The sequence below is a fragment of the Cylas formicarius genome, unplaced genomic scaffold, assembly GCF_029955315.1.
Source record: "Cylas formicarius isolate icCylForm1 unplaced genomic scaffold, icCylForm1.1 PGA_scaffold_3__17_contigs__length_32017465, whole genome shotgun sequence".
NCBI classification, from domain to species: domain Eukaryota; kingdom Metazoa; phylum Arthropoda; class Insecta; order Coleoptera; family Brentidae; genus Cylas; species Cylas formicarius.
The window spans coordinates 9520526-9536418 of NW_026844326.1; the positions used below are offsets into that span (position 1 = coordinate 9520526).

A 15893-nucleotide genomic window follows, 5' to 3' on the forward strand; every position below is an offset into this window, starting at 1 on the left:
GGCATATCGTAGGATGTGGCGTTGTCACGATGTGTGTTTTACCTATCTTATCTTAAAAAAAAAATGAGAAGATAGGTTATCTTTAGCGGTTTCGCTCCTTACGCAGAATGCGGCTCGCATTTTGTCGACGAATGCGAAGATCGTATACATGGGTGCGGGGTCTTTCCCGACGGTCGGCAATTGCATTTCTTCTTCCTCGTTCGGGGATCATTTTTGACAGCGTTTGAAAAAGATATATCTATAATATTTTTATAGACATACCAAAGTTCGACGTTGCTAATGTTAATTTTTCACCGATTTGGGGAAATTACGCACAATCTGACAATGCCGTATGCGATTGCCCTGGAAGTTTCAACCCCCTAGGACTTCGCCTCTACACCAATTGCTATTGTAAATTGCCTATAGTGTCTTACTGTCTTACTGGCGAGGGCAACTGTGAAAAGAATGGTATGGTGTGTCTCAACAACACGCAACAACCACACTGCCACTGTTTTTTTCTGTTATGTGGCTTCGAAATCTCTTGTGATTTGATGTTAAACAAGAAGGTTTAAAAGAAGCCTGCCTACAATAAACGCCAATATCATCGATAAAGGATGTTGTTAACAGTAAATTATCTCTCTTTATTCATTTATTGTAACAAGCAATTAATATTTCAGATGTGTCTGGTAGTCCCCATGACTGCAAAGCCCTGTGCACTTGTGTACAGACACATGGATAGTAGATAAGTATTAGGCTTATTTAAATTACAAAATTGTCCAATGAATAAATCTAACTAATACGTTGTATTCTAATATTGCTAATAGAGTCATCCATTTGAGTTAGTTTCGTTATTTTTTGAACATAATTTCGGGTTTGAATGCGACTTAATCTATATAAAGGTACTAATAGTTCTATGTTTGACCTTGAAACTCATATAGCTACTAGAGATATAGAGGCCCTGCCTATGCCGTTTATACAAGAACTCACGAATGAGTGCAAGAATACCCAGTATTTGACTGAAATATTTGTTATATTATTAGAACGAAGGAGTTCACAGTTGTGATAAACCATCTATTTGAAGTTAATTACTCAAATATTTTGTAATTTTTAATTTAAGGTTCTTCATTTAGCATCCCTCCATACAGAAATCGCATAAAAGAGTCTTCATATTTTTTTATGCAACAGTTTTGTAGCATGTTTATTTTTTGATGCAATAAACAACTTTTGTGAATTCAAGTTCTGGTTACTTACTATATACTTTTGCTCTATAATGTAACATTTAGGTTTGTGAACTCTTATAAGCTGTTGAACCATTGCTTTATAGCTTAGGTCACAGTTGAGGCTTTACATAATATTTTCCTCCCTATCACCCGCTAATCAGCTAATGCAAAAATTATTAATTGCTAAATTAAAATTATTATTAATTTTTAATCTCACCATCTGGACAATAGTAAACACATTATGATAACAAAAAAAATCCCTTTATCAAAACCAATTGTATTGTGATATCTTTTTTTCGTGGAGTTCGAGCAACAATCTTTATTCACTCAAATGTAAGATACGGTTGCCGATGAATGTACGGGGACGATGATTTTGTAAATAAATTATTAAACCTCTTAACGGTAATGTCAAACACGTAGGATTGCGTTAAAAAAATCATGTTTTCTGATTTTACTAACTTTTTTTCAGAAATGGTTTTTGGGACAACCTGCATGACTTACCATCAAAGTTACGCATTGATAATTAAAACAAATGAAATAGCGCAAAACCAGAAAACTAATATTATACATTCAATTTGAATCTACAATGTTGTCATATGTTTCGAGTTGAATTGGCAACGCTGCATGCCGCTTTATTTTATTCAAATACCAAATTTGGAAAAATACTATTTAGTTCTCCAAAACTTCACCCTTTATGGTGGTCATAAGGTAAACATTGCCGCGCCTTAGGTGGCAATGATAATTTCGTGAACTCGTTTTTCCCTGAACATTAAACGAAATCTGGTCACGAATGCGCGTATGGATTGGCGCAAGGGTACTTTTTCATGGTGGCTTCAAAATGTCCTGTCCTAGACAGGACCTCTATATATTTACTAGCTAAGTAACTTATATAAAATTCGTTTTAACAACATGATTCAGAACAAGGACAAGGTATAATGTGCAACTCTTGGAAAGAGAAGATTGTAGATTTTGGTAGGAATGTAAAACAGAACGCGATATCTTACACATCTAAGACTAACCATTCTTCTTGTTTCCCGTGACGACACTAAAGATATTTTACTACTACAAATCTTGGTCAAGGTTTCATTTTCTAAAGTTATTGGATATGCCTATATTCTTCACATATTGAGAAATAAGTAGAGGATTCCTACAGAAATTTATTACATTTCGGCACTACCTAAATATTTGAAATTATTTCAGAAATGATGCCTTCAAATCTGAGGTTGGCGCATGCAATTTTAACCCAATGTGTATAAAGTTCGGTTCTTGAGAGAATGTTACAGATTAGTAATTCGAAGAAAATCTCTACAACTAGAAATCGCCACAATGGTATAATTAATGGTATAAATAATTCTCCGTAAAAAGGGTTCTCAACTTCTGTAGAAATTTAGCAGCGTGTTACGTTTTGTTTTAAATCTGTCGAAAAAATCCGATTGCTTCCAACTCGTGACTAAAGTACCGGTAATCCTCGAAGCGGCTAGCGACAGTATTTAATAAAGCTGACCTTCTACAGGGTAAAAGGGCATTAGAGTAGGAAGGAGAAAAGTTATTTTAATAAGCCCTGTACAAAACGCTTTTCTGTTTGGATCGAGGCTCCTTTAGCTAACAATCGTTACGCTTATGTCGTAAAAATTTGATCGATTTGAGTCCGAGCCAATGTGGAATCCAATTTTTAATTCATGAAAATCGAAAGGAGATTGGAACACCAACACAAATCTAAACTAAATTACATTGAGATCACGAGGTACCTTATTGGGCGATAATATTTACATTGAAAGTGATTCGCAATATTTTAAAATAATTTCACTTTAAGCAAATGTACATTTCTTAATGGCAAATAGTGTAACAAATCTCGTTTGTGCAAAAAAAGAATCTCCATAAAAAAAAAGTTTGACGGCAAAATAAGTGACCCCTTTAGCAGAGCTTCTGAACCAAATAATAAAATTTTGTCAGCAAATTTTTTGACGCTATTCACATTTATTAATAAAAATAAACCCAACATCAAAACAAAAATTTGATTGATTTTTGGTTCAAAAATTAATTAATAAAATCGTATATCATGCAAGTTTGATAAACGATACTGTGGTCACAAGTTTGCTACTAGGTTTTACTCTTTGAACATTGTTTGAGTACGTTTTTGCAAAACGGCACAAATACTGCCAGACGTGTCACGTGCCGTCAAGATTCACATTGCTCCTAATTTAACAATTGCATTAAAGAAACGCCCGTGATGACTTCAGTTCAGCAGCCACGAACAGCTGACGAGGAGTTAGTCACTGCGACCCAAGAGAACTAATGTGACTCTTAGACTCTACAGCTTCGATAATGGCTCTTTGGTACAGCTTATTACCTTTGCCTAGTTTATTATCTAGAGTATATACCATCTAGAGGACGCTTGTTTATGTTTAGAAGGGTTGAAGGTCTAAGTTCCATTCAAAAACTTTATGCAATTTGTTATGTTAGATATTTTTCTTATATCTATAATGAAGAAGTGCAAAATGAGTGTAAGCTACTCTTCAGAGCTTTTCTGCGTAAGAATTTCTCGCCGTATATCGGGCATTTAGTATTTGGTAGTACACGTTATAGGCGCTGTAAGTAAAGTAAAACTACATTTCGTATTTCTTTCGGCTTTGTCCCTTGCGGTAGGTTTAATGATATTATTCTGTAATACTTCTTATAAAATGATAATTATGGTGCGCAAGTGCCAGGTGTACAAAATATTGAGCTATAATCTTGGTTTGTCTACCTTGGGCAATCAATAATCCTCCAAGTTCTCCCCATTCTAATTACTGCAATGATAAAATAAAATATCTATTTTAATTCCTTATTAAAATAAAAAACTAAGTTATTGCGAACCTTTTTACCGTTATTTCTCTTGCTGGCTATTTCTCGTAACTTACAAACTTCAATATAAGTACCGCGAAATGAAGAGTTTTTTTTGTAATTTCATTTTTACATTCGACGCAGTAAGTAGATTTTGTCGTTTAACTGGTATAGACTTGCTGTGGTGCATCTTTTATTTAATACGTCCTTCAAATCATACAAGATTAATTAAAACCGAGATTAAAACAATGCTAGCAATAATTGGGACACTTTATTACAAAGAAAAATATAAGGCACATGTTTATCTTAAGTATCTGACGGATACAAAAAATAATAAAAAAGTGTAAATATATAATGGCACTATACAATAAAAATAAATACAGTAAGATTGTATAAGTATTCTAAAAAGTTAAGCTTTAAGCGTTAAACTATATCAAATCACATATACATCCATAATAAAACTATAAAAATAGCGGTTGCATCACATTTTTTAAACAGTAATTATTGTAAAAATATATTGCAGCTGTTTAATGCATTAAAACTTTAATCGGATAACAAATATTAAATTTGATATGGACAAATGAAGACCCGCTTCTTGAATCAGCGTTATGATTAAAATTTAATCACCACGCGTTGTTAACATTGGAAGTGTGTGACAAAAATATCGAACTATTAAATTATATGAACACTGGCATCAACAAGACTTAACAGTTTTCTAAGTACAATTCTCTCTCGAAGCCGCGTAATAATGAACCGCTGAGCAACTAAATCAACACTAAATAATTATTAATTTGTTTCAATGAATCGCGGCGTTTGAATGTGAATTTACAAATTTAAATTTAAAAAAATGTTATTTTTAAATTCTAAAATATACTTTGTATCTTAAATAATAACACAGAAAAATTAATGTGTGGTAATATCAACCACCAAAGAAATCACCGACAATGTAATCTTAATAATTCTCACACACAATCTCGCAAAAAAAAACATCTTTCAACTGTAAATTTTAAAATTTCGTAAAACATAATTATTTAACAAATTGTTGGGATAACGGCCTTTTCAAGGCTCTATTTTGCTCAATAAGTAACTGGAAACGATTTCATAACAAAATTGCAAAACATTGAATACTATCCGTAAGATCAAAAATTAGTTCTAAAGGTGAAGGCCGCTTTGGATTGTCCAGCTTAGTTTTTGTGTAAGTAATTATTGCCATTTTCGATAAGAGCATAACTCGACGGTAGAACGTAAAGTATATTATGCCCGTCCTTTTTAAAAGTAGGGGCCTGTACTTCAGCGGACACCTGGATGTTTATTAGCTTTTGTTTCCCGCCCAAGGAACACTGAATCGTTTTACTTACTTTCACCGGTAAATCAGTCTTTTTCAAACTGCAAAAGAAAAGAAAATTATTTTTTATATATATTGTTCCTTACTTTCTCTAGGTCGTGAACACAGAATCTACTTATTACGTATTTTCACAGTAACTCTAGAAATAAGTTTCAAAAACATATTGAGATAGTATTTAATTCAACCTAAAAATAGCCTTTATTTTCCCAGATTGTTTCTTAAAAGACTCTATCACAGTTTCTCAAACTGAGACTGACCAAATATTTTACGTTAGAATATGTTAGGTGTTAATACGTTGTGATAGTTAAAGTATAAGCTAACTTCTACTTTTTGGTCCTACAAATACAGGGTGTTATTGAAATGACATTATAAAATTTAATAAGAAAATAACAGTTGCTGTCTGGTTTACCGACACAATTGTTGCCAAAACGCGCAACTCCGCGTTTTAAAGTTAAATATAAAAAAAATCAGAGGACTATTTTTATCTACGACCACTACAAAAGGTTCCGGATTAATAGGAACATGGGTAATCTCATTAATTGAATTTTTTTTACCAAGATTTCGGCACCAATAGATCAATACATCCAAATATGAAAAAGAAAACTATTCAAAAGGCCTCATTATTTTGTCCACTAACATTCAAAAACATATTGATATCATTAGCACTAATACAAATATATGTCTTCATTATTCATTTATTATCATTAGTGATCCGTGATTAATTTTGAAAAGACTCACCACTGCAGCTACTTGTCCTCTCCGCACTGCGAAAGGTTCTTGTGTGATAACTTCTCTCACAAAGTTTTAATTGCAATAAAAAACATAATTAATAAATAAGCATCTAAATAAGAATTCCTCGATCAGGATCTGGGGCTTGCGCTTAAGCTACCTGCAATTACCTACAATAGTGGTGGTTTGTGGATGATCCCTGATTTAACTTTATTCGACGATAACTACCTCTTTATATCAGAGATCGCAGGGCAATTATCGCTTTGCAAAATAATAAAATTAAAATATACTTCATCAATGGCATCTTAACAGTAGTTTTAAACCTAATAACGCGGTATTGATGCTCCAAGATAACGAAGATTTAATTTTATTACATACAAAATCCTTTAATTTTCTTAGGTAGACGATTTAAAGTAACCAAAACTAGCTATGCCGAGAGCTATGTAATTAGTGGTTGAATGTAGGAGCCTCCTATTTGTTGGCTAGTGTCTATTCTTGTAGTGCTGTGTGTCCCATACTCTTATTTGGTAGGTTTGGTGTTATAAATGTAGGGTAAGAAACTACTGAAGTCTTTAAAAGATATAGGGTGAGTTGTAACTGTACAGTACGGTTGTAAACGGTGGTTTTTGGTTAGTCTTATACCGTAACCATTCACCTTTTACTAGATAAATAGACACATCATTTGATCTCTTCTCAACGAAAAACAGCCTTTTTTTCCCGATTTGGACAGAATAAAATATTAATTCGGCATCAGGGTGGAGTCCAGGTTCAATAATTAGATTATATGATGTCAGTAAAATAACAGCCTGTATTATCTACCCAGTTTACATAAAAACCTATCAAGAGTTTAGTGAAAAGAAAATTTAAAATACCCTGTATACAACAATCTACAGAATCGAACTAAAATGTGAATAAGAATGTGATAGCAATTTTTAGAAACTAGTAGAATACTTACTGGTAGTAAGCGCTGCAAATGGTGCCGATCGCCTCGCCGACTCTGTCCTCTGGTTTTTGCGCATGAAGGGACACCACCAAATCGTTCCCGCGAGGACAGTGCAACACCAACAGCTGATCTTGGCCGGGACTGACGCTCAGCCCCGTCAAATCGCGCAAAGACACGCCCTCTTTCATATTCCTAAACTTTTCGCAGTCCAGTTTGAACACGAACTGGTCCGTCACGAGCATAACCCTCTCCGCGACCTTGTTGAACTTGTTAAACTTCGTGACGTAGGACGAGAACACGACCGTGTTAAAATGTTTCGTGTTCTTCAGGTTATTTACGGCTTCGTTGAACATGGAGTAGTTGCTGTTCTCTTCGTGTTTGCTCAAGTAATTGCCGTCCCATTTTCTGTCGATACCGTAGTTCGTTCTTTTGTTGATGAGGGCGCTGGCGGCGGTTATTTTTAATTTCATCTGCGCCCAGTCCTGTTTCGGGATGCGACTAAGTATCATGTACCCGCGCCATCTGTCAAATATTTGACGCAATAATACGGCTGTCTGCCTAAGCGATTTGGGCGGTTCCGGCCAGGTCACGTGTTTGCCGTAATCGCGCATCGACTTTGCTCCGGAAAATTTACGCTGTAGTGAGTGCACGTACGTCCGCATTTGTTTTAGACGATACGCACGAACCATTACCATTAACGCTTGCATGCGTTTGTAGAGTTGTCTAGCTCGATAACCTAAAGAAAATGTGAGCTGTCACGACAAATTCCGAACAATCTATACTTCCATAATGCATTGCAGTTTTAGAAACATTATTTTTGACTCACTTAACTATTTTTAACCGCCCCGCAGAGGAAATATTTACTTATCATATCCAGGGTGTTTCAAAGAACATGTTCCAACGCTCGGGTAGAAGCTCGTCATCCAAAGAAAAAAGGTTAAAATAAATGTAGATCCGGATGCGAAGTATTAAATATTTTTTAAATAAGCGTTTTTTTACAATATGTAAAATATTTTGTGCCCGATTGGAGTGGAAGTTCTCTCCTGTTGCCCTTTCTTTTTATTATTTACCTGACGTTGACGTTTGGGGTTTTAGAATGATTTAGATCAATTTTACCGATATTGTACACTTAATAACCTTTTCTTGACTTTTGATAAATGTGCTTACATCTCTTTAAAAAGAAATTTTAATATTTTTAACACATGATTATAGTTTTAATAAAGATCTAGGAGTAATATAGAATACAAAAATTTTCTCTGACGATATAGTTTATATATACTTAAGTAGTAAATATAATAAAATGCTTGGTTTTGTATTGGGAAATCGCAAACACTTATCACAGTTGGAATCATTTAAAATATGTTTTTCACATACTTATGGACCATTAAGTTTTGTCTCTGTTGCCTGGACGCAACAGTATGATACGAGCAGATTATAGATAATACAAAACAAATTTTTAAGATATTAAAAGAAGTTATAAAAGTTATGGTTATTATAATAACCACTCAAACTTAGCTCAGCTACAAAGATTCCAAATGTTTTCGGTTGATTCAAATAATAATTAACAAATAATTTCGTTAATTCGCTTAATTTACTTTAACGCTTTAATTCTAAAGTGCTCCACAGATATCTTATTTGCCAACTTTTTTATCAAACAAATGTATAAAAACATTCTCATCATACAATGAAAATGCTTGGTTGATTTGTTCTGTTATTCATATGTCACTTTCAAAAAGAGAACCAAATATTTGTCACCGGGTACAAGCATAGTATCACTACTTATAAAAGTTAGATTGATAACTCTCTGTACACTAAATTATAAATTGAGGGTGTCAGTCTGGGCTTCGTCTATCGACATCCTATTTGTTCAAATAAATTTTAAAAAATAAAAAGGTGTACTCCTCTAATACGAAAAAATGAAATTGAATATGAAATGAATATTATTATGCATATTAAATAAAATAAAAAACTAACACAAAAGAAAAAAACTAGTGCTGTGAGAGAGATACGTCAAAGCAAAGAGAATATTTTTTAGACAAGAATTTTTGTTTTGCCATTTAAAAATACTCTCAACGCTTCATTTTTAATATCATTAATCCAATTTTACATGTAAAATTTATGTCCTAAATAAAAAAATATCTTTTTATGTTCCGCAACTTTCCGTGTTTAGTGTTATACATTTCTAGAATGTTCAAATCTTCCGAGTTATAGAAAATAAATTGAAATTTTGCGCAAATAGGAATAAAAAAAATTAAAAAAGTGTATCTCCTAAAATCATTAAAATATTCAATATTACCCCTTATTAATTAACTGTAGCTTATACTTATAGGCGACTTTTACGTTTATTTGCGGTTCACACGGTTGTACCAAATATTAATTGCATTTCAAGCTTTAATATGTAAGCGGCACATAATTCTATATCGCGGGTCGGGTTGTTATTAGTAGCAGACAATTTTTTCACAGATTTTGTTAATTGTCATTTTTTCGAATGTTGCTTTCATTTTTTTGTGAAGATACCTCCCGGGACGGCACGGGACTTCAAAATTTTAAACTTGTCAGGCAAAAAATATTTAACATATTGATATAAAAGTCATCTTAAACAAATATCTTTTAAACCTTGAAACTAAGCTGGGACCTACGTAAATATTAACTTTTTTTCTTGGATGGCGAATGGTCAGTTAACTGCTACTAACCTCGCCAGGTTTTTTGTATTAAAGTAGCTATACCAGGAAGCAAGTCATTTCTCGAATTTTCCAAAGCGAATAGAGTCTTCGGGGATCGGATGAAAATTTTAGTTTTTCCATATCTTACATCGTTGCTATATCCGCCCTCGTCCATTATTACCTTGACGCCATCTTTGTCGGTACCCGATCTGAAGTTTGGCCACGTGAACTGAGAGATCATTTTGTATCTGAAAAATATTTGCACAATTCATGTAACCATATGCGATCATTCGAAAAATACCTTTTGAGGAATTTGTCATATCGTTGTCTATAGACGAAACCAGCTCGCCTGACCCTAACGTTTTCGATCAATCCCAGATAGCTCACTTGATGTTTAACCCGTTCGTAATCGAACACCGAAGGGGATTTGACTTCGTTAGGCTTAATGCATCTCACGTAATGCGGCTCTTTACTTATTAAGGTCTGGACCAATGCCTGCATCGAGTTTTTGAACAACGTACCCGCCGTTGGCGGCCGTTTTGTGATCTAAAAGGAGTATTTACGAAAACTAAATCCACACAACTTAAACATTATGTCACCTCGGTAATATGTTGAGCACCTTCTGGCCACATATCTTTAATGTTGGGATCTCGCGAATTGTACAGAAGGCGTTTAAAGTCTTGGAACAACGTATCCTTGTTTTTATCCAAAAATCCGATTATGCAGTACGTGACGTCACCTGCGTAATGTGTAATTTTAAAGTCAATTTTGTGCCTCAGCGACTTCTCCGACGATTTGGTTTGTCTGGACATGTAATGCTTATGGGTTTTTAATTGTTTATCCATAGCCTCCAATAGCAGCTCGTCGGTTACTTTCTCTGCCGTCATTTTGCAAGCATCGTCCATTATTGCCATCACCCCTGCGGGACAACTACTTTGGTCAATTGGTACAAAAAATGAGGTCTTTATTAAAAATTAAATTACCAAATTTTTGTTTTTTAAAAGGTTTAAATATGATTTTATTTGTTGAGAAAGCATTGGTTGGAAATACTGCTTTCCGCTCCAGATGTTGCCTTTCTCACTCGGTTTATATCGCCAGTACAACTATGTTGGTTAGTTTGTTGAAAATAAGAAGTGAATGACATGACATGAAATATTTTAAGAAAAAATAGAAGCAAATTGTTGTTTTTTTTAAGTTTTTTCTTTTTCTCTCTGGCTGTTTGATGCTTCCTATGCAGTTTTGAGCTCTGGAGTTATCCGGAAAACACGTAATTTTGGAAAATCGTATTACCAATTCTTTTGCATTAGCCCATGGTATTTTATGTCGGCAACATTCATTTTATTATCCAATGTTGAATTAAAAAGCAAAAACTTAATATATAAGGAATTGATGACTTTTCGGCAATTTTATTGCCTTCCTCGGCGCTCTAAAAGGGATCACATATATTTAAAATCGTATTCTTAAATAAACCAATTTCCTAAATAAAAGAAAATATATTGAATATAGGTCATATTGTGGTCCTTTGAGCCGGATTCATTCGCTCTTTCGTACTACTGGTCAGTGCGCTGGATATATTTTGGTGTTTCGAGAAACCGGTTTACGCTGCTCTAGCTCAGTCAGTGCCCAGGACAGAATTCCACAAATTCAAGAGAGAGGGTCGCGTATTTTCAGAACTTTAAGAGCGTTTTTACAGATTTGTTCTTAAACAGCTAGTTCAAATTTATTTTTGCCCATATATACTTGAGATTTGCGGTGCTGCCATTGGCTTTTATGGCCCTTCAATATGACGGATTTGTCAAGTTTAGTTAAAAATGAGATTGCATAGTATCTCGTCTTGATCAAGCAGAGAAATGTTTTCAACTTTCTTCAAAATTAAATATAAAATCAGGTTCTTCTCATAGTAACAATGTAAAATAATATGTCTTGTAAGTATTCAAAAAAACTAAATTTTATTCCGAATTTAAAAATTCCAATTTTTGACGGTAATAACGAGTAATGGCAAAGTTCTTGCCGTAGATCATTACAGAAAAAGTATTATTATTTACCCAAGTGCAAAATTTGTATGTAACGCAGCTAGAATGTAATTAGAATCTTTGCTTGGAATGGAAATCATAAATGATGGATGGATTTTCAATCTGATTCACTCAAATTAACAATCAATTAACAAATAGACTAACCTTTGTGAGGCGCCTCTACCAAGTCGCAAATTATCTGGTTGTTAAAATACTCGATATTCGTCCACTCTATGCCCTCCCTGTTGTACTCTTCTTGCTCCTGTTTCAAAACCAACTCGATGAACAATTGCTGCAGTTTTTCGTTGCAATAATTGATACAGAACTGTTCGAAACTGTTGTTATCGAATATTTCGAAGCCGTAGATGTCCAGAACACCAATGAGGGAACTTTTATAGTGTTTCTGGTAGCCCTGGCCTTCGACGGCGATGGCGGCGTTAATTTTTCTAACTATCCAGTTGAAGAGTCTTTCGTAGATTGCCTTGGCAAACGCGTCGCGTCCGTAAGCCGCCTCCACGTCGGTGTGTTCTTTGCGCATGACGTCGCCTCTGGCGGCTATGACCCTTTCGCATAGCGCCGTCTCTAGCTCTTTTCTTTGGACTTTAAGCAGATCGGCAACCGTATCGACCGACTTCGTCTTTTTAAGTTCCAATTTGTCTTCGTTTACGTTAAACTCGAAATTTCCCAGGTGCAAGATGGCGGCCACCACTCTCCACAACGTGTCCTGATCGTCTTTATTGAATTGGAGAGTGGTCAGCGACGTGGACACGTCTCGAAATTCGTGGCTGTCGTTAATAGAATCGACTTTGGCCGAGTTACCCTGCTTGATGTAGAAATAGTTGTCTGGTTGGCGTGTTATATTCAGCCTATCCAGCAAGTCTTTGTTGCCACCCATTAGGAGCTAAAACGTTTTTCGTTTTAATAATAATGCTTTATTAGGTTTAAATAGAGGTTTGTATTCTACGAAATGTAGAAAACAGGATTTTTAATCAAATGTGAAGACTGAAAAATGGCGTTACTTTTTTGTAAATTAAAAATGCTGATTTTGATTGAAATTTCATCAAAATCTGCTAGAGAGAGTGGCGTTTCACTTATTTTTTGTTGTTTCTTGTCAAAAATCCTTCCTGGAGCTATTATTCACACCAAAAAGTGAGGTGTTAGGGTGACACGTGTAAGTTTTCGTTACAATAAGTCGTAAAAGGCTTATTTTGACTGACATCAACTACAGTTTTTCAGAAAAAAGATACAAAAAACAGAAAAAAAGGGTAGTAATTTCTAGAACAGGCATTATTTTATAGATCCAACAATATATTTGGCAAAATATGTAACGCATGCCTGTTCTGATGTTGCAAATAAAGTTAATTTAAAAACGGCTGCATTTATTGAAAAAACACTGCACCCCCCCCTGGAACTACAAAAGGTGCTAAAAAACCGGATTAACGTTGCAGATAATGTAGTAAACTTTGTTTTTGAGGGGATCAGTGCACCAGTTTCAGAGGTAGCGCAGTCAATAAGTTGTTTTTCCAATGCTATATCATTTTTCAAAATATTGTGAGAAATTGCGCCTACAACAATTGGAAAATAAATTGTAGATACAAATTTTTGAAAAATTTAGATTTAGATCGTTAGCAGAGGATGAATGTTTTCTAAAACCTTAAATACATAATAATTTATTCACCCTTTCAGCTACACTGTACAGTATTTAGGATACGACAGGAATATAATATTAAGTAACAATTCAATAAAAAAACTTAAATTAAAAACAATAAAAAAGATATCAATATATATTCAATAAATGCAATAAATGTATAAAAGATATTAGTTAACTAAGATAAAAGAAACAAAAGATATATAAATGAAAGATAATAAATCACCTAGCAAGTAGTTTTCAAATTTTTTTTTTCAATGTTTTTTGAAAATTGGCAGAGGTATTTGATGGTTCTTGCCGATATGTTGAAAAATTTGCAACCAAGATAACTTCATGATTGTGTTTGTCTACACTAAACTTCCTATTTCGTGTGAGATATGGGTTGTATTTTTTGTCTATTTTGTAAAAAACATCCTTTTTTCTCAATAATTAGAAAATTTATTGCATTTCCTTGCCAAATAAAAACCCCGTCCGGCCCTTTTCGACATTGTAAATTTAACACATCGGACGAGTCAACTGTACTTGTCATTTACAAGCAACCTAATGACATTATGAAAAATGATAAAAATTATTCTTATCTTGTGGTTGACAAAACAACTGACTCATGTGGGAGACATATTGCACGCGCATTGATTGGGGTATTAGGGGAAACAATTTGAATGCAACCGGAAACAGGAAAAAAAATCATACCCCTTTTATCTGATATTATGTTATTCTAAGCTATTTCATGTCACTTATTTGACTCATGTTATCAATCGGGTGGCTCAATGCATAAGAGACCAGCCACCACAACAAGTAATAACTTGATGGGGAACTTCGTTTGCCGCTGCTATATTTTATGCCTAGAACTTTGAATCAGTTAAAAATATTATCGAAGATCTAAATCCAAACCTTCTGCTTCTCTCATAAATGCACAAACCTTGTTTTCTACCCTAACAGTCAAAGAAAATTGAATATTTATAAAAACAAATTATTATTTTTGTACCTATAGTACTCACGAAATTGGAGGTTACTTCTGATAGATTCAGTTGTTTTCATGAATCAATTTGAGATAGACTTCAAAAAAGTTTCAGGTACTGTTGGGACTGGGGTTATAAAAAAAATGTCAGCAATTGAAAATAACACAGGCTTCAAAATCCTAAAAAATATTTCTGAAGTTTAAACACACTTCATTCCAAAACCAAAAAACTGTCGGTCGATATTGAGCGAAGTTTTTCCATTTTTAAACATACGTTTACAGATCAAAGACACAATTTTCTTTTGGGAAATTTTAAAAAACAAGTATTGATAAATTATTAATTGTATTATAATTTTTCTTTAATGACCGCAAATAATATTTTGTCTCTGGAAGATTTTTATGCTTCACAATTTGCTATGTAAGTATCAATGTGTTGTGCCTCTATGAATAAAAAACTTTTATTGCGATTTTTTTTGTTCCATTTATTTATTTATTTATTCATGTGGTATAGATAAAAAATTATAGGATTTCTGAAAATTTTATGCATTTAAATGCGAATATATTGGGGTTTTTCGTTTGCATTTTCCCGCTCCTTACTGATAAGAGATATAGGTATAAAGATATGTCGATGCTCATAAACATAAACCAACATTTTGTATACACATATATATCCCAATTACTGTTCGTATTTTGCTATTTTTAAATGCGTATCTAAATGTGCCAAAAATTGCCAAGTCCAATCTTAATCCAATTAGACGTTTTCGAGTTGATGGGACTCAATTTAGGTCTTGAGCACTTCCGCATATATCTATACCGTAGATCTAATCGATCTACCCTACAAATTCTTTAATGATTTGATCATGTAGTAACATTTGTTTAATTTTTAATTTCATTAAATTTGATCGATCTGTATTTAAAAAAAAACGTCCACTAGAATAATATCAACCTCCCACTTAATCTAAAACTCCAATCGGAACTACGAACCTGATAAAAGCAATGAAAGTTGCGTTCTCCGGCCTGCTGCATAACAACCCTCGACTTCTCCAAAAGGTAATTATTTATATGCCCGCCGATGGGGTCGCCTTTGAAGTCGAAATGGATATCCATGTACTTTCCGAACCTGGACGAGTTGTCGTTTCTGTTGGTCTTGGCGTTCCCGAAAGCTTCCAAAATCGAGTTGGATTGAATCAGAATGTTTTTTACCTTTTCTATTTCGTGTTTTCCCTCTAAAAATTAAAAGGAAATAGGAGACTGTCTTTACGCAAAGGATCTTTTTCTTGTCGAATTTGTTATTCACAATGCATTACAAGTGATTGAACGTTTGAGGGCGGTGGCGTTAGTAGTGGTTAAATACGCAAAATTTTTACAACAGATCATAACATCAAATCCCCCCAAATTATAGTGACATATTTTAATGAAGAAATCGGCAACTGTTAGCGATCAGGGTTGTAAGGGTTACGTTAAGAGGCCCTTTCGCTATTTGGTTGCCGAAAAGAAAAACACCAAAACAACCACACGTGTATTTACTTGTTTTATCTGTTCCATCCAATGGCGGTAATATTCCTAAAGTTAC

General features: G+C 34.0%; 1 protein-coding gene across 2 annotated transcripts in view; it reads right to left on the reverse strand.

The window, feature by feature from the left end:
• Window positions 1–4262: 4262 nt before the first annotated feature.
• Window positions 4263–15893, reverse strand: part of LOC132699966 (unconventional myosin ID) — a 28162-nt gene continuing 16531 nt past the window's right edge. The window contains exons 4-11 of one of the 2 annotated variants that reach the window (XM_060666978.1): window positions 15848–15883; window positions 15305–15546; window positions 11880–12615; window positions 10302–10621; window positions 10004–10248; window positions 9733–9950; window positions 7052–7775; window positions 4263–5408 (exon numbers count right to left, since the gene is read on the reverse strand). In XM_060666978.1, coding sequence (XP_060522961.1) covers window positions 5207–5408; window positions 7052–7775; window positions 9733–9950; window positions 10004–10248; window positions 10302–10621; window positions 11880–12615; window positions 15305–15546; window positions 15848–15883 — 2723 coding nt within the window. In that variant the 3' untranslated portion in view covers window positions 4263–5206. The remainder of the gene's footprint in view (window positions 5409–7051; window positions 7776–9732; window positions 9951–10003; window positions 10249–10301; window positions 10622–11879; window positions 12616–15304; window positions 15547–15847; window positions 15884–15893) is intronic. The other variant, XM_060666979.1, reaches the window with a different exon arrangement.